This window comes from Brassica napus, chromosome C9, assembly GCF_020379485.1.
Source record: "Brassica napus cultivar Da-Ae chromosome C9, Da-Ae, whole genome shotgun sequence".
NCBI classification, from domain to species: Eukaryota; Viridiplantae; Streptophyta; class Magnoliopsida; order Brassicales; family Brassicaceae; genus Brassica; species Brassica napus.
In genome coordinates, this window is record NC_063452.1 from 22011260 (window position 1) to 22034889 (window position 23630).

General features: G+C 36.6%; 4 protein-coding genes across 4 annotated transcripts; all 4 read left to right on the top strand.

Annotated features, from left to right (window-relative positions):
- Positions 1–1240: 1240 nt before the first annotated feature.
- Positions 1241–3307, top strand: LOC125593054 (GDSL esterase/lipase At5g45670-like). The gene is made up of 5 exons (XM_048768998.1): positions 1241–1544; positions 1650–1774; positions 2107–2352; positions 2513–2768; positions 2856–3307. The coding sequence occupies exons 1-5, from the start codon at positions 1310–1312 to the stop codon at positions 3077–3079; spliced, it is 1086 nt and encodes a 361-aa protein (XP_048624955.1). The 5' UTR covers positions 1241–1309; the 3' UTR covers positions 3080–3307.
- Positions 3308–4531: 1224 nt separating this feature from the next.
- On the top strand, positions 4532–5420 carry LOC125592536 (glutathione S-transferase T3-like). The gene is made up of 2 exons (XM_048767757.1): positions 4532–4972; positions 5046–5420. The coding sequence occupies exons 1-2, from the start codon at positions 4532–4534 to the stop codon at positions 5418–5420; spliced, it is 816 nt and encodes a 271-aa protein (XP_048623714.1).
- Positions 5421–8149: 2729 nt separating this feature from the next.
- LOC125593015 (peptidyl-prolyl cis-trans isomerase FKBP13, chloroplastic-like) lies at positions 8150–9600 on the top strand. The gene is made up of 5 exons (XM_048768898.1): positions 8150–8581; positions 8654–8746; positions 8854–8914; positions 9170–9238; positions 9348–9600. Exons 1-5 carry the CDS (start codon positions 8165–8167, stop codon positions 9410–9412), a joined length of 705 nt encoding a protein of 234 aa, XP_048624855.1. The 5' UTR covers positions 8150–8164; the 3' UTR covers positions 9413–9600.
- Positions 9601–17602: 8002 nt separating this feature from the next.
- Positions 17603–19276, top strand: LOC125592537. Its single transcript, XM_048767758.1, has 4 exons — positions 17603–18279; positions 18343–18606; positions 18736–18846; positions 18943–19276. Exons 1-4 carry the CDS (start codon positions 17603–17605, stop codon positions 19274–19276), a joined length of 1386 nt encoding a protein of 461 aa, XP_048623715.1.
- Positions 19277–23630: the final 4354 nt, after the last annotated feature.

Genomic DNA, 23630 nt, shown 5'->3' on the forward strand with positions numbered 1-23630 from the left:
GTCAAGATTAGGCGATTAGCTATTGAGTGATGCATTAACTTAGCTCCTCTCCCCTCCTTTGTTGTTGGTATTGGCGTTTCTTGTTAGTATGGATTGGTATTGCAGGTTTAATTGAGTTGGGTTGTGGAGGTTCTTCGTTTCCTTGGAGCTCTTGGTAACACTTTGCAGTTGGAGGAGGTAGTAAGACTCGGGAGGTGGTGATGCTGCCCCTTTCTCTGTACCGACTTAGAGGGCGAGTGCGGTAGAGTTAGTTGAGCGCTATTAAGCACCCGTAGTGTGTGTTGTCCCGTCTTTTGCTGAATTCGAGTTTAGTTCTTTCCCAGCCCGGACCTAGAGGACAGTCCTTGAGCGGGATCGTTTCTGTCTCTCGGAGTAAAGCAAGTTGTGCAGGTAGCCGTTGAATCTGCTTCCTACTAGTGTTTTGTTCCTTGCATTCTAGTTTCTCGGGTCTCTCCTTTCAAGCCCGTCTCGGCTCAACCTTCCATCCGGCTACTACAAGTTTGTATCGATACTTGAAGTCCTGTTCGCTCCAAAGCAGAACGGTTTCAAGTTCGATTGATTTCTGCTTCCATGTTTTTTACTTTTTTTTGCCTTGGAAGTATGTTTTAAAGGTTTTACAGTTTGTTCATCACATCTTGTAAACCTCAACAATTCATTTTTGAAATGATATTTACAATTTAGCAAAAAAAAAAAAAAAAAAAAAGTGTTTTTAGATGTGTTTTTCTTTTAGATGTGCATGTGTGCCCTTGTCTAGTGTTTAAAGTTACATGAATTATACTAAAAGAAAATTAGAATAGGAGAATAATTTTTTACATTTTGCAATTCTATCATTTGAGAATAATCCGAGTGTTGACTGAAGATAAGTTTCTTCAGGTTTCATCTCGAGACAAGCTTGTAACATTTTCGAGCTTTGGTACTTTGAGTAAAAGTCAACATCTCGATTTCCAAAGCAAAACATTAAAAGAAAAAACATAATTTTGTTCCTTACAGTTTTGGTAGAGGAAAAGCGTTGCGCTGGTTTCCACTTTCTTACTCTACAACTTTTACTCACATTTCTTCTACTTTTTATTACTCTAAAGCTCAGCTATAATTACCAATCACACCAATAAACACACATGCATTTACTTTTACATTTACACATCCACGCATCCTCGCCGCGTGAACATTTAATTCATCTTCAACCGTTAAAAACTTTATATTATAATTTTCTCGTCCTCCCATATTCTTCAAACTATATTATATAAACCCATTTTACGTTCTTCATATTCCCAAACCATATCCCTTTTCGTAATCTGGTTCTTAAAGAGAGATGGCGAAAATGTGTTTTATGATGATGTTGATTCTGGTATCTATAGCCATTAACATGGTTGCTAGTGATCCAATTGCACCGTGTTACTTCATATTTGGCGACTCTTTGGTCGATAATGGCAACAATAATCAGCTTAACTCACTGGCTAGAGCTAATTACTTTCCTTACGGTATTGATTTCTCTCTCGGTCCAACCGGTCGGTTTAGCAACGGCAAAACTACAGTGGATGTTATCAGTAAGTCTTACTAACTACATTTTACTTGCTTTTCGTTTTTTTTTTCTTGAAACAAGAAACTAAAGTGCTATGTTTCCTTTTTCGTAATATTGAAAATAAAAATAGCTGAGCTCTTGGGGTTCGACAACTACATTACACCGTATGCCGCCGCGAGAGGAGAAGACATCCTCCGTGGAGTTAACTATGCTTCTGCTGCTGCCGGAATCCGAGAAGAAACTGGCAGACAATTGGTACTAACTAGTTCACTTAGAGATTAGCCATTCGGTCATTTGGACTCGTTCAGACCGGACTGTTTCAGATCCGTTATAAAAGATCTGTTTTAGATGTGTTAAAAAAAAAAAAAAAAAAAACTGTTTTAGCATATTTGGTTCGGTTTAGTTATATTATACTTTTGTTTGGGTTTGGTTCAATTTGTTCAGCAAAATATAAACCAATCTGCTCTACAACAATTTCCGTTTAACCGTTTAAGATCTCTGGTTAGGATTAGGCTAAATATCATAGTTAGTTTCCTAAGCATCTTGTCCTAGAGTTTCTCAAAAAGTTTGTTGTTTTCGTTCTTTAGGGAGGTAGAATAGCATTTGCAGGTCAAGTAGCAAATCACGTGAACACTGTGTCGCAAGTAGTGAACATACTCGGTGATCAGAACCAAGCCTCGAGTTACCTCAGCAAATGCATTTACTCTATTGGATTAGGCAGTAACGATTACCTCAACAACTACTTCATGCCCACTTTTTACTCTACCGGTAACCAGTTCACGCCTGACTCCTTTGGTGACGATCTCATTGCTCGTTACACCGAACAACTCCGGGTCAGTACACTCCTAAGCTCTATATCATCTGCTTCTTTAGATCTCCTCGGTTTTTAGTTTTCCCCTGTTTCTTCATTAGTTCTCTGTTTTTGCTCTGTTTTGGTAGTTTTTACTATTAGAGTGAGACTGAAGTTTTTGATGTTTGTTTCTGATGGAGCAGATATTGTATAACAATGGAGGCAGGAAGTTTGCGTTAATAGGAGTTGGAGCCATCGGTTGCAGCCCAAACGAGCTAGCTCAGAACAGTAGAGATGGAACAACATGTGACGAGAGGATCAACTCCGCTAACAGACTCTTCAACAGCAAGCTCATAACTATAGTCGACCACTTTAACCAGAACACACCAGACGCCAAGTTCACTTACATCAACGCATACGGCATCTTCCAAGACATTGTTACAAACCCTGCTCGCTACGGTATAGCACCCAGTCTTCAAAACTCTTTCATGATAATTTTTCTCAAATATTTGATAATTTTTTTTATATACTTTTTTTTTTTGGCAGGGTTTAGAGTGACAAATGCAGGATGTTGTGGAGTTGGGAGGAACAATGGACAGATAACTTGTCTTCCTGGTCAAGCTCCATGTTTGAATAGGAATGAGTATGTGTTTTGGGACGCGTTTCATCCTGGTGAAGCTGCCAATAATATTATTGGAAGAAGATCTTTTAGGCGGGAAGCTGCTTCTGATGCTCATCCTTATGATATTCAGCAGCTAGCAACTCTCTAAGTAGAGAGTGGGAGAGGGAGAAAGAGAGAAACCTGTTGTTTTGCTTGTATAAGTGTTTTGGTAGTTCTTCAGTGTTAACTCAGTTTGGACTCATGAAGAAGAGGTGATGTCTAATTTCGTTTGTGTTGTGTTTGATGTTATAAGAGCACCATTAACGCGGTTTGTTAAGCATGGGTCTTTAGTGAATTTAGGATTAAAAAAAAATAAAAATTAAGCATTAAGGCTGCATACGTTGCTTAATTAGGAGACAGAAGAAACGTATTTACTGAGACACGTGTCACCCTTTAAACCATTTTTCTCTTTCCTTAGCAAGACGACTCGTCGTCTCTCCCTTTTCTCTTTCCCTCTACCTCGACGACTCCGCACTCTCTCTGTCGAACTTCCCTCTCGCCCTCGTGATCTCTAGTCGACAAAGATGTTTCACCGACGGAATCAATTGATGATCCCTCGGCGAAGCCCATCAATCGGCATCTCTCTTGGTAGACTCCTCCTCGCCCTCGCTCTTCTCGACGAATCATCATCTCGGCGTCTCTCTTGGTGGACTCCTCTTCGCCCTCGCTAGTCTCGACGAATCATCGTTTCGGCATCTCTCTGGGTCTCCTACCGGAGTCTGTCGAGTATTCGGCGTCTCTATTGCTCTCACATCGAAGATGAGTCTCTCGACGGCGACCACTCTCGACGGCCGGTGGCTCTCCTCGACGAATTCATTTCGAGGTAAAGCTATGTTCGATTGATTTTGATTCTTAATCCGGTCTCTGATTGATTTTGATTTTGTTATGTACGGTTGTTTTTGATTCTGTCTCTGTCCCTGAAAGATTTTGATTCAGCTATGTCCGGTTGATCTTGATTATGTCTCTGTCTCTGATTGATTTGGTTCTAACAAACGTATTTTGAGTCTGTCTTTGATTGTTTTTAATTTGTCTCTGTGGTGACTATAACATTAGTTGAACGTGGTCGGATTAAATTTGATAATGTCTCTGTCTTTTTGCTTAGGATGGACGGATGAACAAACATGAAATGACGTGAAAGAAGAGGACTTTGGTTTACAATACAGGTAAAACGTAACTCTCTGATCCGTAAAATTGATTGCACGTTTGAATAAAAGTTGTGGCTGTAGTCGTAGGTAGTTTATCCTTGTGTGAGATAGATGTTTGTAGGTTTATGGTTTGAACTGAACTTGTTGTGAATCTTGTTTCGTGTGAAATGGAATTACTGTGATATGGTTGTTAGTAATAAATGGATTTAATGGTGTTAGATAGAAAAGGATGTTCAAGTGTGATAAATGTGTGTTAGTAATAAATGGATTTAGCTATATGTCTTGTCCGATTGGTTGAGGGTGTGATGAAGGTGATAAAAAGTTCTTTCTTTCCTTCTTCTATAAAAATTACAGTCCTCCTCTTCTTTCATCTATCAAACTCGGTTTTCTTTACTTTTTTATTCTCTTCTTCTGATATGGATTCCTATCCAAATCCAAATTTTAATTTTGTTGATCTTCTTCAAAGTCAACAAGAAAGTGGGTTCGGTTTAGAGTCTTCTTCTTTTCCTCTATTTGGCACTCAAGCTACCGAAGGTTCTAACTTCGAGCAAGATAGTCCAGCGGCTGCAGAGCGTAAGGAACGACGGACATGGACGCCTACTCATGATGCTGTCCTCATCAGCGCGTGGTTAAACACGAGCAAGGATCCGGTGGTAGGGAATGAGCAACGCTCTGTTGCTTTCTGGAAGCGGATAGCTGCGTACTATTCTGCCAGTCCTAAGATCGCAGAGTGTGACAAAAGAGAGGCCTCAACATGTAAGCAAATGTGGCATAAGATCAACGATCTAGTCTGCAAGTTCTGTGGTGCTTTCGAAGCTGCAAACAGAGCGAAATCTTCTGGTCAAAACGAGACTGATGTGCTCAAGCATGCCCACGAAATCTTCTTCAACAACCTTAAAAAAAAAATTCACCCTCGACCATTGTTGGAAGGAGCTTCGTAATGACCAGAAGTGGTGTGAACTCTCAACCCCTAAACTCGACGGAAGCAGCAAAAGGAGGAAGGTCGACGACGGTTCTCATTCAGCAACCTCTCAGGCGTTTGAAACCGACACTGCTGTAGATGAGCAAGGCAGCAAGCGTCCCCCTGGTGTCAAGGCTGCAAAAGCTCATGGGAAGAAGAAGATGGTTGATGGAAAGGATCTGTCTGAGTATCAGACAATGTGGGTCATCAGGCAGCAGGACATCGCATCCAAAGAAAGGCTCTCGAAGTTTAAGCTTCTCGAGAGTCTCATTGCAAAACAAGAGCTTGCAGATTATGAAGAAGTTCTGAAGAAGAAACTCGTTGATGAGTTGATCTCTCCTTAGTTTAAGAATCTTGTTATGTTTTCAGTTTGTGTTGCTTGGTCGTTTGAGTTATTGTCATGGAGTCTTACTTAGTTTAAGTATCTTGGTTCTTGTTCTTGGTCGTTTGGGTTATTGTCATGGAGTTCTTGTGTTCTTGTGCTTGGTCTGTTATGTCATGGAGTTATGTTTAATGTAAGCTTCTTTATCTATTAATAAGTGGTTCAAGAAAGGTGTTGTTTTTCTGTTGTTCTTAGCGGTTTTTAATGTAAGCTTCTTTGTTCTGTATGTGGAGTAAGATATTGTTGTCTTTTCCGTGTGTCACAGGCCATGTAAAGGAAGCACTAGAGGCTCTTAAGATGAATCACAGGCCATGTAAAAACAGAACTCATTGTACTCGTGTGTCACGGGTTGTTAGTACTTCTGTCACATGTTGTTGTCTCGTTGTTGTGTGTTTTACTCTCATGTCACGGGCCATGTAAAGACAGACCTTGTCTACTCTTTCATTTTGTAATATTATTTGTATTTGATCACGGGTCATGTAAAAACAAACCTTGTATAAGTGTATAAAAGAGACATCACAGACTTCGTAAAATCACCACAAGTTCTCTCTTTGAGCACACAGTCCTTCTCTAGTTCTCTCATTGCAAAACAAGTTCGGTCTTCCTTTTCAACTCCTTTCTTCCATCTCAAGTTCTCTCGTTGATATCACATTCCATCTTCTTTGTTCCTTCTCTTTCTAATCACAAGTGAAATTCTAATCACAAGTGATATTTTCTTCTCAACTTCTCGCGTTGATATCATATTTTTAATATTCCCTTCTCAAGTTCGCTAAAATAAACAACTCATTTTCTTTCTTTAAAAATATGACTTCTTCTTCTCAAAACAATTTCGACGAATCATCTGAGGAGGTCTTTGATCAACATTTTGATCAATATTTTGATCAACATTTTGATCAAGCCTTTGAGAATTTTACCATTGAAGTTGATCAAGAAGAACGAAAGAAAAAAAAGAAAAAAACGAGCTTATATCGAAAGAAATCGTGAGGAGGGCAATATATGTTTATGGAATGATTATTTCAGTGAAACTCCAACGTATCCCGGAAATTATTTCCGACGACGTTTTAGAATGAACAAGTCATTGTTCATGCACATTGTTCATCGACTTTCCAACGAAGTTCCTTTTTTTCAACAAAAGCACGATGGGCTCGGACGGAATAGTCTCTCTCCTCTTCAAAAGTGTACCGCAACAATTCGTATCTTGGCGTATGGTTCTGCCGCTGATATGGTCGACGAATACCTCCGGCTCGGTGAAACAACAGCTCGGTCATGTGTGGAAAATTTTGTGGAAGGTATAATATATTTGTTCGGCGATGAGTACCTAAGAAGACCGACACCGGCTGATCTTCAACGTCTACTTGATATTGGAGAGTATCGTGGATTTCCCGGGATGATAAGAAGCATCGATTGTATGCATTGGGAATGGAAGAATTGTCCCACCGCTTGGAAAGGACAATATTCTCGTGGTTCGGGTAAACCAACAATCGTTTTAGAGGCGGTTGCTTCATATGATCTCTGGATATGGCATGCATTTTTTGGACCTCCAGGTACCTTAAATGATATTAATGTTCTTGATCGCTCACCTGTTTTCGATGACGTAATAAACGGTCAAGCTCCCCAAGTCACTTACTCCGTCAATGGAAGAGAGTATCATATGGCTTACTATCTCACCGATGGTATTTACCCAAAATGGGCAACTTTTATCCAATCTATTACAATGCCACAAGAGCTGAAAGAAGTTTTATTTGCTCAACGTCAAAAAGCTGTCCGAAAAGATGTCGAGCGTGCTTTCGGAATCTTGCAAGCTCGCTTTGCCATTATTAAAAATCCGGCACTTTTTTGGGATAAAGCCAAAATTGGGAAGATTATAAGAGCATGTATCATACTCCATAATATGATCGTAGAAAACGAGCGCGATGGATACACTCTGTTTGATGTTTCGGAGTTCCAACAAGAAGATGAAACCGGTAATTCACATGTCGATCTCACGTATTCTACAAATATTCCTTCAAATATCGCAAATATGATAGGTGTTCGAACTAGAATTCGTGATAGACAAATGCATGAATAACTGAAAGCTGATTTGGTTGAACATGTGTGGCATAAATTTGGACACGATGAAGACAATAACTGAGCTCGGATGTTTCTTTCAAATTATTCTCGTTTATTTAAATAAACTTTGTTTTTATGTTTTTATGTTTTATGTTTTATTAAAAAAATTCTATGTTGCAAATGTAATCATTTACTATGTTTTAATTTTAATTTTAATAAGAAAATTAAAAAAAAATTGTTAAATAATTTTTTTTTAGAAAGCTTAATTAAGAGACATGCATTGAACCACGAAAATTAACGGGTCTCTTAATCCGGTCTCTTATTCCACTTTTACAATTAAAAAATATTAGATTAAAATTAAGAGACCCATTTAGAGTATTTGGGTTAATGGTGCTCTAAGTGTTTATGTAATGATTATGAGTCACTGTTTTTACCTCTTTTTAAAAACTTTTATGCATTTGATTCTTTCATTTCAAAGTATTTATACGTTAAAACGTAAGAAGGTTAAACAAAAGAAGAAACAAGAATGGACAACAAGTCTCGTTTTGAATCATCAAGATGAAATCTAAAACTCTTCTGTTGTGTTCATATTGGGCCTCTGAAAATGGGCTGAAGATAAACCCAATTTTTGTGTGGTTCTTTTGTTTGCCAGCAAGGATGACTGATATTCCAAAGATGCCCATTCTTACGCAAACCATTTATTATCTCCTTCGGAACATTTTCTGGATAGAGAAGATAATGAGCTCCTTAGGATTTTCTGTTGGGACTTGTTCTCCACCAAGTGAGCAAAGAAAATGCAGAAGTTTTGTGAGCAGCAGCTTAACCAAAGCAGAGGCTATTAACTTGAGAAGCCAGCAAAAAGTCTCTGATCATGAGTTAAGTTTTGTTCAACCAGCTTCTTTTGGTAGAAGAGAAGTAATTATTGGTTTTGGTTTCTGTATTGGTCTTGTTGATAAAGTTTCAGCATTTGCCGAAACAAGTTCTTGTGAATTCTCTGTTTCTCCTTCTGGTCTTGCCTTCTGCGATAAGGTAGTTGGATATGGTCCTGCAGCTGTTAAAGGGCAGCTAATCAAGGTAAATTATATCTCAAATTAGTTTTGCCATTACTTTATGATGTTAGATGGATATTGAATATATCGCATGTAGGCACATTATATTGGGAAGTTGGAGAATGGGAAAGTGTTTGATAGTAGCTATAATCGGGGAAAGCCTCTAACTTTCCGAATAGGTGTTGGTGAGGTAATTAAGGAAATAATGTTTGGATTAAAGTTTTAATATTGTGTAAAGTTCTGAAACACATAAACTGAATCAATTGTGGATATATATATATATATATATATTTACAGGTGATTAAAGGTTGGGACCAGGGAATCATTGGCTCTGATGGAGTTCCTGCTATGCTTACTGGTAAAGTCAATATTTGTTCACGTGGGATACTTGAAGGATTGAACACAAATTTTTTTATTGCATACGTGAAGTTGTAATATACAAAAACATTGTTATGCTTTTATCATTGACTAAGTTTAGTTGTAATATACAAAAATCGAGTTTATGTCTAATTGAATCACTGGAACAACCAAAAATCGAGTTTAGTTGTAATATACAAAAACATTGTTATGCTTTTATCATTGACTAAGTTTTTATTTTGGTTTATTACTTCAGGAGGGAAACGGACATTAAAGATTCCTCCCGAACTCGCGTATGGTGATCGAGGCGCAGGTTGCAAAGGAGGTAAACAGTAAACTGAAGACCTTCTTAATTACTACACGAAATCTTATGTTAGCTGTTGATAATCAAATAATTAATTAGTTATATTATACCGAAACCCTGGTTTTCGCAGGCTCATGTCTCATTCCACCAGCTTCGGTTCTTCTCTTTGACATTGAGTTCATAGGTAAAGCTTGAGAGAGCTTTCTGCTTTTCTTTGTCTTTGCTGAGCCACCATCTTCTTTAAAATCACCCTTTATAGAAACAAAAATATACTCTATTTGTAAACAAGTGAATATTTTCTGGCTCTTTTTCAAACTTGTTTCGTTCATGTATGCTTATCCAAGCCCTTTCTCAGGAAATGAAATAAAATAAAATAAATGAAACTTTATCCATTAAACAAACACACCAATAGACGTCCAAGTAAAAAAAAAACATTCCTCAACAGTCAACACAGCTTTACGCATCATTATTTGTATAACTTATCCATATAATAGCAAAGGCTTATTCGTCAAATAACCAAAAAAAATTAGATTCTGGGAGAAAGAGAGTAGAGAAAAATAGGAAGAGAAAGAGAAAATTTTAGTTAGTTAGTGTATTTATATATATTGTTTTTTTTGTACATAGAGTGCAATTTCCCTAATAGTAACGTTAGGTAGGACATGCGAACTTGTATTGTCGTTCGTTACACTCTAAATTAATTACTGGAACAGACCACATTTTTATTTATGGATTTGGGTATCTTCGATAATAATCCTCATATTTTTTTTTCAAAATGATGTAAATTCATAACTTTGAATTTTGCCCAAATGATTTCTGATGGATCTCAAAATCCACTCAGAAAACATGGTACAAAATTCTATATTACGTATAGTAGAAGAAATCAAGGAAAGCATATAAATTGATGATTAAGTATGAGAATTGTGTATTTGATTGAAATTGTGAATATAATACAATTATGGAATACATATAGTATCTTTTTTTTTATCAACATACATATAGTATCTAAGAACAAGAGAATATGAATATATTGAAAGTATCGATTTGTTTAGGAAGGTTTCAGTATCCTTTCTTCTTATTCTTCCTCTTTCTTTTATACGTCTTGAAAGGTGTATCATAATAGATGCGCTATCACTAACAAGTATCAGAGGTCTTAATGATTTTCTTTAATGCTTTGACTCAAGCTCAACTCTAGCTTGACTGTGTTAACTCGACATGGGAGATTCCCTCAGCTCGGGATGGGCCTACGATCTTCGTGGGCTTGCTACCTTTTTCTGGGCCTTGGTGACATTGGGTCGAGCTCTTAAATTGAGTCTGAATCGAAGTGAAATCTGCCTCCAACAATAGAGCCCCACCGATGTGTCTCGAGTTAACGTCTAGGTTGGATGCAGATTCTGAGTTGGACAGTGGGTTCGAGGTCGTCTGTTATTTAGGAGTTTTAAGACCATGTTCGAGTTTTTGTTTTCTTGTCTTTAATTGTTGATTTAATTGAAGATTTGATATAAATCTACGGTTGGACTTTTTTTTTGGGAGTCGAACCGTTTCGAAAAAGATTATCATTTCTTTCTCTATCTTTAGAAGGATTGTAACCTTCACATCCGTTGTTTTACTGCCACTGAGTCATTTTGATGGGAAGGAGTGTAACTTCAGTTGTTATAAGTTACTTTTCTTATACATTATTCCACTCATCTGAAATTTTTGTCTCCTTAGTCCCCTTTGAGCCTTTGGTGAGAAGAAACTCAAGGAGGCTCCCTTTCTTATCGTCTCCCGGTGGTTCCAAGGTTCACTGTTTGACAATGGGCTTCCTGTCTTGCACCTGTCTTCATCTTATGTCATTCCTTTATCCGGGAATGTCATTTTTTCTACTGCTTTGGTGCCCGCAACAGGCTCCAGTACCGGGAGCAGTGTTATGGTTTGATTCATGTTGTTTGACATTGATTTGAATCAAGTTCTTTATTGAAAAAAAAATCCCGATTAGTTCTAAAAAAAGAAGAAGTGTTAGATTCAGGTTTAATTATTGACTTCCAACTTAAAACCAATCGGTGATTAGTGGATTGACCCTAAACCTTTATATATTATTTAATGTTCCCTAGAATTCTCAATGTGGGATATAATATCCCTAATACTCCTCCTCGAGATGATGGTTCTTATCGGCTTGAAATCTTGGAACTTTAAGACAGTTATACTCGGTCGAGCGAGTCAATTACGACCTTTTATACCCGGTCGGATAGGGTTATATTAATTAGGGGTTTAGGGTATTTAGGATCTGGGCTCTGATACCATGTTAAGTTTCTTGAGCTTCCAACTTAAAACCAATTGGCAATTAGTGGATTGGCTCAAGTCTCTTATATATTACTCAAGTTCCTTTCATATTTCCGATGTGTGATCTTCTCTCCAATATCCTCCCTCGAGATAATGGTGCGTATAACCATTAATCTCGCAGAATCCATCATACCCCCTCCGAAATCATGCTCTATTTTCTAGCGATATTGGCGGAACTGAGCCTTCTATGGGCCATCAGCTAATGGGATAATCAAGCCACTGTCCGGGCCGGATTAATGGGTCAGGGTATTGGGCCCGCTCTGATACCACTTTGTTGGGGAAAGCGGACACGAGGCGCAGCGGAATGTAGCAATCGTGTTTCCCCTGAACTTGTGAGAATCTGAGAGAAAAATACTTCGACGATAGCAGAATATAATATAAGCAATAACTAAATGAGAAACACTTTTTACGTGGAAAACCTCCTCGATGTGAGAAGAAAAAACCACGGGACCGTAGTCCACTCAACAATCCACTATATAAATGTATGTGAGTACAACCACGTCCTCCCTGTTCAACAACCTGAACAGAACAGAGACTCAAGCTACAAAGAGCTATCTCCAACACAAGAACAACAACAACAAGAGAGCAACACAAAGCTTCAAAACCAGCAGAAACCAAACGACCTCAGCTCACAAGGATTCCGGCAACCAGAGACTAATCCCACCGTACAAATCTAAGATAAACCAGTCAACAACACCTCTGCCAAATTTCAGCTCAATCAGAGAAGATCTCACCGTCGGATTTACCAAACACTCAAGATAGCACTGCTGAAGAACTATGACGACCAGCTTCAATAAAACCCAGACAACAGATACCATGTTAGATTCGGGTTTAATTATGGGCTTCCAACTTAAAATCAATTGGTGATTAGTGGATTGACCCTAAACCTTTATATATTACTTAATGTCCCTTAGAATTCTCAATGTGGGATAAAATATCCCTAATACCCCTCCTCGAGATGATGGCTCTTATCGGCTTGAAATCTTGGAACTTTAAGACAGTTATACTCGGTCGAGCGAGTCAATTACGACCTTTTATACCCGGTCGGATAGGGTTATATTAATTAGGGGTTTAGGGTATTTAGGATCTAAGCTCTGATACCATGTTAAGTTTCTTGAGCTTCCAACTTAAAACCAATTGGCAATTAGTGGATTGGCTCAAGTCCCTTATATATTACTCAAGTTCCTTTCATATTTCCGATGTGGGATCTTCTCTCCAATAAGAAGCAAAGTACTGGTTTGCGGCTAGATGCATCTATGGCTACGTATTGAACAAAAGAAGAGTAGTATTATATTGTAGTCGTTATAAGCAAATAATGCGATGAGCATCCTCTAAACTCTTTGTAATGGCGAAACCGCGGATGATAAGTGTTGCATCTGGATGTGTCTTAAATCTCTGTGCACCAGTAAAAGCCCAACATTCGTTGGGTCGGACGTAGTCGCTATCAAGGTTGACATCTGGGGGGTGCGGGGGCCGCATATCCCGCGGTACGGTATGTCTTTTCGGTTTAGGAAATTTACTTTTTCTAGATAAGTATGTATTTCTATAGGGAAAAGGAAATCGGGTTTTGAAACTGCTATAAATACCGGTCTAAAGGTTTTTAAGATTATTCATTCACATAATAAGAAACCCTAAACAAGTATTTGTCTCAATACGTTTTTGCTCTCTTTTGCTTTTTTCAAAGTTGATTCGCGTTAATTTGTTCACAACAATAAGAAAGCAAAAACATAATGATTTCTGAAAAATACTTTTGATTATACGACTTTGAATACATTATGGTAAGCTGCTTTACAATCATATATAGCAGAGTTCACACTATCTTCACTCACAGTTGGAAAGCTTATCAACATAGAGATTTGAGAAGAGTAAATTTGTTATAAAATGAAAAAGTAACTTTGCGGAAGTTGCACATGATTGAGACCGGTTCTCTTTATAAAAATGTGAAACAAGAGAGAGAGAGGAGTTTAATCCAGAAAGTAAAGAGAGAGAGAGTAAAGAATGAGAATATTATTCCCTTAAACTTCTCTTGTGTCTACAACTAAGTACATATAGAAAGATTTTACAGATAAATAATCTAAACAATTGAGTCTGATGTGACAAGTCTCCAACAGCTCTTTTAATTCAAAATTCAAATGGTTTCTTTTGCTTCCAAAGTCGTGTTGGATGAGTTCATGTGGATGGATTTCTGCAGATGGGTTTTTGTGGATGAATTCATGTGGATGAGTTTCTGCAGATGGATTTATGTGGATGAGTTGGCTCTCTTCGAGAATCCATGTTTCTTCTTCTTCTCAATACACTTTACCGTTGAGAAGACACAAAAATAATAATGGGTTTTGTTCAGGCTGTTACTGGTGGAGAGGTTATGCAGTTTGGCTGATGGCTTATGACACCCATCTTGCATTTGATCTCTTGTACCTTTTTCAACAATTTCGTTCAAGATGGAATTTAGAAATGGTATTTAAAATAATTTTCTCATGGGAATTTTTTTCTCTTTTTCTCTTTTTCTCTTTTTCTCATTTTTTAGGGTTCGGTAAATAAACTGAACCCGAAAACTCAAACCGAATCCAATACGATAAAAATAAATCTCGAAATGATCCGAAACCGACATAAATACCGAATGGATCTTGTTTTATGGTATTTCGGGTTATGAATATTATCCAAACCGAACCCAGACCCAAATGGATATCCGATAGAACTCGAAACATTCAAAATCCCAAAAAAGAACTTGTTCCAAACATGATCTCAATTCCTAATATGTATCCAAAATACACTAAAACATTATTGAACATTTGAAATAATTATCTACTACATGAAGGTTGATGGTTGAAGGTGGCGGTTAAAGCTAGAAATTTTTAGATTTTTGTTTTGTTTTCATTGAGTAATGTTTTTCATTTCATGAGAACTTGGTTTTCGTTTTATTCTTTCATTTATTTGATTTTCTTTCTATCAATGACAATGTTTACTTTTCGTTTGATTTTAAATGATTACGTTTGATGTTCTTTTCTTATTTTTGAATCAATTTTACTTATGTTTTGGTTACAAAATATGTACAAATCAGGTACTTTAAAACCGAAGAACCGATTTTACTTATGTTTTGATTACAAAGTAGGTACAAATCATGTACTTTTAAAACGAAGAACCGTTTGGGAGCCAAACCCGAAAGTACATCGGTTGTACCAGTTCTTTGAAGATTTACTAATCCTGACCCGACCCGAACCTGTCCCGAACCAAACTTTCATATAATCCAATGTGCTAGTTTTGATAAACCCAAAAAAATCAAGATCAGATTGGACAAAATCGAAACCCGATTGAGACTCCAAATGCCCATGCCTATTTTCTCTCAAGGAATCCCTTTTCCAGCGCGGGCTCTCCCTTTTTTATTTTCATTTCTAGGTGAAGATACTCCCTCTGTTTCAGTATGTAAATAGTTTTAGCCAAAAAAAAATTCACAATAAAAAGTGTAAACATAATCAAAACAAACTTTTATATTAATTTGATACTAGGAGCTTTCCTGCGCCATGCGCAGAAATAGTAATTTTTAACATAACATTTTTTATTTCAAATGAAATTTTTAATTTATATTTCAACAATATTAATTTATATTTTAACTTCAATAGTTATAAAAAATCATAAACATATTTTTGTAATCTTATTTTTTTTTATTTGGTATAACTATTTAAATTTGATTTTATTTAAATTTTAATAAAGATAAAATTAGATTTTATAAAAATAGTTTTAAATTTATTATAGTGTTTAATGATTATTTATTTTAAATATATATATATCTTCCCATCTAATTTTAAATATATACATATATATATATATACATATAAATATAAATTCTAATAAATTTGAGACTTTGTTTGTTTTAGTTAAACTGAAAAATCTTTTTGTTAATTTAAATGATGAAGATGAACAAATAAATTTAAATAATGTTTAAATATTTAACTATCAATTTTTTTTTGGATTAGTGTTACTTTATTTAGTTTATTTTTATTAATGTGAGATACATATATACATATATATGATTATTTTAATTGTGATATATGAATAATTAATATATTTAATATTTTACCATAAATAAATATTTATATGAAAAATTGACATTAATGATGATATATGAGTTATTTTTATTACCATATTTAAAATCCCTGCAAAAAAATTTAAATTTTACATCTCACAATTAATTTGATGTTATGTCACTATTTTCTAAAACCATGTCATCTATTTTAAGTGTCATGTCATTTTTTTTTCAGCGGAAATGATTGTTGTGACGACATGTGTATAAATCACTTCGCAAATATAGTCTAGGGGATTGTGTGACCAATCAAATAATACATGATTTTTTATTATTCGTTAAATTTATATATTAAATATTGTTTTCAAATGTAATAACTTTTTTGATATTAACACTTTTTACTAAATTATTTACATATTGAAAACAAAGGGAGTAACAAAATTTATGGTCATTAAGTGAAAGTAAATTACCACATTAATGATCATTCGGTACTATTGAACAAGATCTTGACCAAAGTTTTAATCAAGACCTTGACCAAAGTTTAACCAAGACTTTGACCAATATTTTGACTAAGAGAAATAGACTAGATCTTCATTAATTTTTATGATGATGGGTCTTCAGTTAACTTTTCTGGTCAGTATTATAGACCATATTTTGGAGGGTATAACCCACCTCCAGCAACTATGTAATTAGAAATATCCAAAATGTTCTTATAATAATATATAAGTATAGTTTGATGAGCAGTTCACATTATATATCATCACTCTTAACTTCCCAACTTTATAAAGTTTTCAGTAACAATGGCTATTTTTTTTGTAAGAAGCATGGAGAGCAAAGATATATAAAATTAAGAGAAATTTGGGAAAAGAAAACAACTAAACTATGCTATTGCCCCCTTAGTACAAAATAAAATTTTGTCACTTTTGGATTTTCACTACCCTTCAACGTTATAAAAATTTATATCAATTAATTTACAATGAAAAAAAATTAGGAAAAATATAAAACATGAAGTAGTCAAACATGTGCATATATGAAAAATATTTTTGGATTCAAAAAATATTTGGAATGGTAAATTGAAAAATAGGCTAAAGGTGTTAGTATATAGGATTTACCATCTACGACGATTCAGAATATGCAGTCTAACTGAAACACACTGATCTACAGACGGAAGAATGCGCATTACACTGGAACATTAAGATCTACGATGACAGAATACAAAATCAACATTTTCTTTTATGTTATGCATTTTTGGTAGATCATAAGAAATAATAAACGTTCTTATATCTTCTGTGGAATAATATACATTCTTCTCACTTCTCATCTATCTATAATATCGGTATTCTATATCTACCACCTCATCTTTATTCTACCTTTCGTAGAATGTAATTTCTACTAGATTTTAAACATAATCCGAAAATTTAGAAAAATCGGTTAGAAAATATTCCCTAAATCTATTAAATCTTTTTTATTTCCTTTTTTAAATCTTCTTCCCTAAATTTTAGTTTCTTCGTTGCCAACCACGATTTGGACCAAAAAATCGTAGAGCTTCATTTCTTTTTCATAGTTTCTCCAAACTTTTGTCAATCTAACGTGAGAATATGCACATCTATGCCTATTCTGGTTTTTGGAAATCGTCCAAAACAAAAGGATGGAAGTTTCTTGTTGATGAAAAAAATGAGGTAGATTACTTACTTTGGACACAAGCAAAACCTTTGACAACCTAAGAGTTATGGTTTGTGAGGACTTTGCAACCGATGTAAACTTGGTCAATATCGAGATGAGTTACTTACCTTCCAATTTGGTGATTGGCCTCGACTCACCCCCTTTTTTCATCACCATGATCGGTAACTCATAAATTTTCTTACATATGTGAAGACCAAAGCTTCAACGCGGTTATGTGTGTGTATTCGATCTAAGGTCGGATTTAACTTGAATGAAGAGCCTGCTGAGTCGCCTAACAGAGAGGAAGTGGGTATGTTTGTTTTTCTCTGGTTGATGTTGTGAAGAAGGGTCAACATTTTACTAGCAAAACAGCTTTGCAGGCAACAATGGAAATATGCGCAATGAAACATAATTTTGACTACAAAGTTGGCAACACGGATAATAGAGTTTGGTATGTTCGCTGCGCGGATGATGATTGCCGCTGGCGTGTTCGCGCAAAGGGATTAACAGGTTCTTCATATTTTATCATCAAAAAGTATGTACCTGATCATTCATGTGCTCCATCATCAAGGAACCACTCTGTTCGTACAGCTTCATCAAAAACAGTTGGTAGTCTTATTATGCATAAGTACGAAAGTGTCAAGGAAGGGAGGAAACCTAATGATATCATCCAGTTTATGCGTAATGATCATGGAGTTGAGATATCCTACTCTTTAGCTTGGGAGGCACGTGAGTATGCAGTAAATGTTGTGAGAGGCATTCCGGAGAAGGGTTATGAAAAAATTCCCAAATACTTGCACATGATGAAGGAAGCTAATCAAGGATCACACACATTTTATGAAACTAATAGCACTGGGAGATTCAGATTCCTCTTCATCTCAAATGGTCAGTCTATTCGCTGTTTTTATGCTGGTCTTCGGAAAGTTATTGTTGTGGATGGAACTTTTTTGAAGAGCAAATACAAAGCGGTATTACTGGTTGCTACTGCTTTGGATGGAAACTCGGACCTATATCCTATTTCATTTGGAGTTGTCGACTCAGAGAATGACCGCTCGGGGGAATGGTTTATGAGATAACTTAATATTGTCATTGCTGATGATCAGAGTTTAGCTTTTGTGTCTGACAGGAATACTTCACTTGCTAAAGCTTTTGCAAAAGTGTATCCGCATTCTCATCATGGAATTTGCATCCACCACTTGCTGAACAATGTTGTTACATATTTCAAGGGTAAAGGTGTCGCTGGTTTGGTTGCAAAGGCTTCTAAAGCTTACCTAGTTGCTGATTTTAAGAAGCAATTCACCGCTATTTTCTCAATTAGTCCTGCAATTGGAAACTATCTGATACAAGCTGATGTGAAAAAGTGGGCTCGTTGTCAATTTCCGGGTTACAGGTACGATGTTAGGACCAATAATCCTATTGAATCAATAAATTATGCTTTGCGTTCGCCAATAGAATTTCCAGTTATACATTTGTTGGACAGCATAAGGGAAATGATGACTCGATGGTTTTTCAAATGTAGAACTTTAAGTTCTAAGCATAAACAGCCACTGACTGTTGCTGTAGAGAAGAAGATTGATCGAAGGATTGAGAAGGGTAAGAAGTTTCAGGTTTTCCCAGTTAGCAATGACAGGTTTTTGGTTCGAGGTGACACTTTTGAATGTATGGTCGACTTGGTTCGACGCACATGTTCATGTGGGAAATTTGATCTGATGAAAATCCCATGCAGACACGCCATAAAAGCAGCTTTCAACGTAGGCATACAAGCACACACTCTCACTGACGACATGTACACCACTGCTTCATGGAGTTCTATTTATGAGGAAAGCATAAATCCTATTAGTGTCCCGGAAGATGCATGGATTGTCCCATCTCACGTACAGCAAGCGAAAGACCTTCCTCTAGAAACTAGAAGAGCTGCAGGTCGGATAAAGAAACGTAGGTACGAGACAGTTGAAGACAAGATCCGTTCGTCACAAGGAACTCAAAGCTCTAAACGTCGTAAATGCAGTCGATGTGGTATTGAAGGTCACAACCGGTCGACATGTGATAGAGAAATATAGGATTCAAGCCATTCGGTCTATGCAAGTTACTTTTCAGAGTTTTTTCTAATATTATCTTTGTTTCATGTCAAACTCTGTTTTTTCAAGACCAATTTTGTTTTATGTTTTGTGCACGTTTCCAGTATTTGCTTCGTTTTATGCAAGTTTTTAGTTTAACGTTAAGATTTGATCCATTGATTCATAAATTGACAACACAACTGAATACCAAATTGATTCGATCTTTGACAAAGTAGCTAGATTCAGAAAACAATTACAAGATCAATCAAATTTAGAACATAGACATAAAATAGTGAGAATGGATCCAAGTCCTACATCTTTTGACTTCTTATGCTTGATAACCACTTCCTCCACTGTCTTTTTCAAGGAACTTCTCAAATCTTCAATTTCTTCGGCCATTATCGACTGTTGCTCATGCATCCTTTCTATTTCATCAAGCAGAGCCTCGTCAACTCACTTAAAAGGATGTTGTTCTTTCTTTCTCTGAATCGAAACACAAAAACGTCAACTGGAACATAGAAGAATTAAAAGTCACAATTTATCAGAATTACCTGTAAACCAATTGTTTCAAGTAGTGCAGTGGTTTATGTTGGAGTTATAAACACCCAGGTGACGTGTTCGATGCCCCCCATCTCCATTTTTTATTTAAAAAAATTTTAATTCCTACAATAGCCTTTAATAAGAGAGTCAAATAAGACCATTTTGATTCATATCATGTATGCCTTTGTTTGTTATCGTGTATGAAATCCAATGCTAAATAATAGATCCAATGCTAAATAAGAGAAATCCAATGCTAAATAAGAGACTCAAATCAATGCTAAATAAGAGATGCAAACTAATGCTAGTTACGAGTCATATAAGAGTAACTAAAAGAGTCAATGACAACCTACTTGCTAAACAAGTCATAGTGGAAATAACATTATAAAATCTCAACCGTAGGAGAAGTTGTAGCCTTTGGAGGAATAAATTTCCCATTCTCGAAATAAGCTCAGGATCATTAGCAGCTTCCCATAGGTCATAAGAAATCTTCTGGCTAGCTTCACGAATGTTGTCGTCATTCACCAACGTTAAGTCCATGCCTAGAAGATGTGCTTCAATGTGCTTCAACGCATATACTCCAGAATCGCTGCTAGTCTTGTTTAGGAATAAGGGCATTGGAGCGTAAGTGACATCATAGGGCTTGACGGTAAATCTCCTCTTCTCTGAAGACTGCACAGCTTTGACAATTCTAGGGATGAGATGGGCAAATGGCTCCAAGTCCTTGTTGTGTTTCAGTCCCCCACAGTCAAAACCTCTATTGAACGAGTAACAAAGTTGACACACATAGAGATCCAGTGGTTACCGTTCACAAGAAGAGGCACATACATACGATTAACATCAAGATCCCACACTAGTCTTGTTCGTCTGTGTGCAGGAAGTTCACCAATTCCGTACTGGTGGAGCAATCCTTCTACCCTGAATTTTTTTCTGTCTTTCTTGAACTCTATGTAAGAGTTTTTCATTTGATTAGTGAATATGCAGCTCATGAAGGCTACTTTCGATGGATTCCATCATCGCAAAGAAGTCCTCTCGCGAAATAAGAAGTGCATAGCATCAATTTCCTAAAAATTATGATACAAACAGAGTGAGTTGGCGTGCTGCTAAAGAAGAAGAAAAGTAAGTAGGTGTGCAAAGTAATGTATAACTTACATGATTGTTCAGCCACACTGCAGGTCCCATAACACGTTCTGCTAACTCAGTTGTGTACATAGAAGGTCCAATTTTAAGGTGCCTGCGATGCAACATATAATTAAAAATTTGTTCAATTTAGAACATAAAGTCACACCATAAACTTACTGTTTAGTAGTTGAGCACTAATGAATCAGTTTGGCCCATGAATCCTCAGGGACAAACACTAATGAGTAGTCTTCGTCGTTCACCCGGTCCTCAGGTAATTCCATATCTTTGAGAGTGGGTGTTCTCCAATCTCCAGGCTTAAAGGATGATAATGGAGTAACCCATTTAGGTGCTTCTTCATCACTCATTTTTTTGTGAGGGATCGAAACCTTTAACATGTGATACTTGAGAAAGGTTCCCCAAGGCGTCTTGTAAATACTCTTGGGTGCCCATTTCTTCTTTTTTTGATGAAGGCTCCCCATGGGTAGATGATTGTGACAAATTCTTCAAAAAATCCATCATATCATCAGTTTCAATTTCAATCTCCTGTTAATAAAACCAAACATAACATTATTTGCGAAAACAGTGATCAAGGACAAAACAAAAGAGTCGAGAGACAATACATTACAGAGAAAACATGTCATAGTCATAAGTTCACTTCATACCAAAATACATTACAAGGCGATTTCCAACAAGCCGATATTACCATCAAACAACAATGATATTACAAAAGAGTCAAGAGAAAATTACAACAAAAGACAGTCCGACATATTACAAAGCTTCATTTTATGGTTACCTTTCTTCCTTGCCGAGGGCTACGACGAACCGTAGGAGGAACCACACTCTCATCAACCTTGCCTTTGCCTTTTTCATTTGTTGCTGCAGGACACAGACTCTGTGATGATTTGTCTTGGTCTTCCCCATTGTTGCTGAAGGACAAGGAATCTCAGATGCGCTGTCTTTCCCCATTGTATCAGAAGGACCCGGAATCTGTGACACCGCTTGCTTGAGCTCAACCATCTCTTTCTGGACCTTCTCAAAACGCTCTTGGATGTCATTCTGCACCACCTCCTTGAAAGAGTTGAAAGAAGAGGTGAACAAACCTTCAATGAAAGTCTTCATTCCACTAGAGATACCACTGTTATGTTCAGCCGCCCGTTGACAAAGCAGTTCTTTCTTTCGAGGCTTGGCACCATGATCATTTAGCTTACGCTTTCCCCTTCTTACAACAACAGTCGGTTCCTCTGCATGTGTATCTGTGACATCTTCGAATTCAACATTCTCTTCATCCTTTTCTGAATCAGAAAGCTCCACAGTTGGAGGCAAAGCCTCGACTTCCCATGCGAATTCCGTCCAATCTTGTTTGGCATTGAGCAGAGTAACAATACGACCAATTCGTTCATCTTTCTTCTCATCTTCCCTATAGAAATCATTGCTATCAACCACATCATTGTTTCCAGTAGCAGATATAAATGGGAACAACTCTCCATGACAAGAACAAACCCAAACAATAAAGTTCAATTGTTTGTTAACTGAACCGAATATAATTTTAAAAAAATTATTACCTTATTAAAGTGAGACTCTAGGCTGCTGATATCTGCGTAGGAAACTTTCCCACTTCCTTTCCAATTCCTACATCTCACTTTGGTCATGTTCTTTTTGATCTTTTTACCCACCATACTACCAATGTCTGGGATTGCCTCCATAACCCATATCTGAAACGCATAGGAGAATCCATCCAACACATAATTGTTCTTCAGATGCAAATCTCTCCTTGCTTTGAGTATTGATGCAATCAGCTCGTCATACGCATGAAGATCCACAGATACATCCTTATCTTCTCAAAATCCATCACCAAACGGATGTATTCATGAGGGATAAACACTCTTGAATCCTTAGCTATGAGGAATCCATGTATGATACACATATACACTAGCCTAACCCTGTCCACATACGTCCACTGGTTGCATTCGTTAAGAAGCTTCGTACGTATCATGAATAAGTTGACCTTTCTACTTTTCCTCAGCACATTGCTCCAGAACCCCTTATCATCCTTCCAATCATTGAAGTCAATGTCCAGTTCATCTTTGAACTTCAATCCGGTCACAGCATAAAATTCTTGCGCAGAAAACCTAAGAGGCCTTTTTGCAAATAGAAACCACAACTCGTGAAGCTTGGAAACCTTGAGTTGATTGCATATGAAGCTATGAATGATCTTCCCTGAGTAGATGAGCTTGTTGTCTATGATTGCCAGAATCGGACCGAAGACGGGGTCTTTCAAAACTTCCTCATACTCATCCTTGAGAACACCCTTCACTTCCTCCAGAATTGTACGTCTACACGTGTTGTTATTCTTATCAATCTGCGTCTCAAATCCTTCTTCAAGTATGCGTTTTGGAAACTCGTATGCCATTTCTATAAAACATAAAAGCAATAACTTCAACTCGTTAGTAATGCCTTAATGAAATCAAACTATAACTCAATCTTGCAATCAAACTAGTAAACATTTTATATTGCACATGTAACTCACAATCAACTCAACCGCAAACTACAATGAAAACCATCAACATGAATTAATTTGTTTTTAAACAATTCAATCTCTTCCTAGTACATAAGGAACATATAACTTCATCTCATCTTTGATAAACTATAAAACAGTCAAGTATAACCAAACCCGCTCACAAACATAATGCATAATCGT

What these genes read in the sequence shown, in the direction of transcription:
- LOC125592536 (XM_048767757.1), top strand. Translation starts at nt 4,532, where the DNA reads ATGGATTCCTATCCAAATCCAAATTTTAATTTTGTTGATCTTCTTCAA. An exon ending in CTGGTCAAAACGAGACTGAT is followed by an intron (nt 4,973 to 5,045) that starts GTGCTCAAGCAT and finishes CATTGTTGGAAG; the next exon opens with GAGCTTCGTAATGACCAGAA.
- LOC125593054 (XM_048768998.1), top strand. Translation starts at nt 1,310, where the DNA reads ATGGCGAAAATGTGTTTTATGATGATGTTGATTCTGGTATCTATAGCC. An exon ending in AACTACAGTGGATGTTATCA is followed by an intron (nt 1,545 to 1,649) that starts GTAAGTCTTACT and finishes AAATAAAAATAG; the next exon opens with CTGAGCTCTTGGGGTTCGAC. An exon ending in AAGAAACTGGCAGACAATTG is followed by an intron (nt 1,775 to 2,106) that starts GTACTAACTAGT and finishes TTCGTTCTTTAG; the next exon opens with GGAGGTAGAATAGCATTTGC.
- LOC125593015 (XM_048768898.1), top strand. Translation starts at nt 8,165, where the DNA reads ATGACTGATATTCCAAAGATGCCCATTCTTACGCAAACCATTTATTAT. An exon ending in TCCGAATAGGTGTTGGTGAG is followed by an intron (nt 8,747 to 8,853) that starts GTAATTAAGGAA and finishes ATATATTTACAG; the next exon opens with GTGATTAAAGGTTGGGACCA. An exon ending in AGGCGCAGGTTGCAAAGGAG is followed by an intron (nt 9,239 to 9,347) that starts GTAAACAGTAAA and finishes TGGTTTTCGCAG; the next exon opens with GCTCATGTCTCATTCCACCA.
- LOC125592537 (XM_048767758.1), top strand. Translation starts at nt 17,603, where the DNA reads ATGGAAATATGCGCAATGAAACATAATTTTGACTACAAAGTTGGCAAC. An exon ending in AATGACCGCTCGGGGGAATG is followed by an intron (nt 18,280 to 18,342) that starts GTTTATGAGATA and finishes TGTGTCTGACAG; the next exon opens with GAATACTTCACTTGCTAAAG. An exon ending in TGTCAATTTCCGGGTTACAG is followed by an intron (nt 18,607 to 18,735) that starts GTACGATGTTAG and finishes TTTCAAATGTAG; the next exon opens with AACTTTAAGTTCTAAGCATA.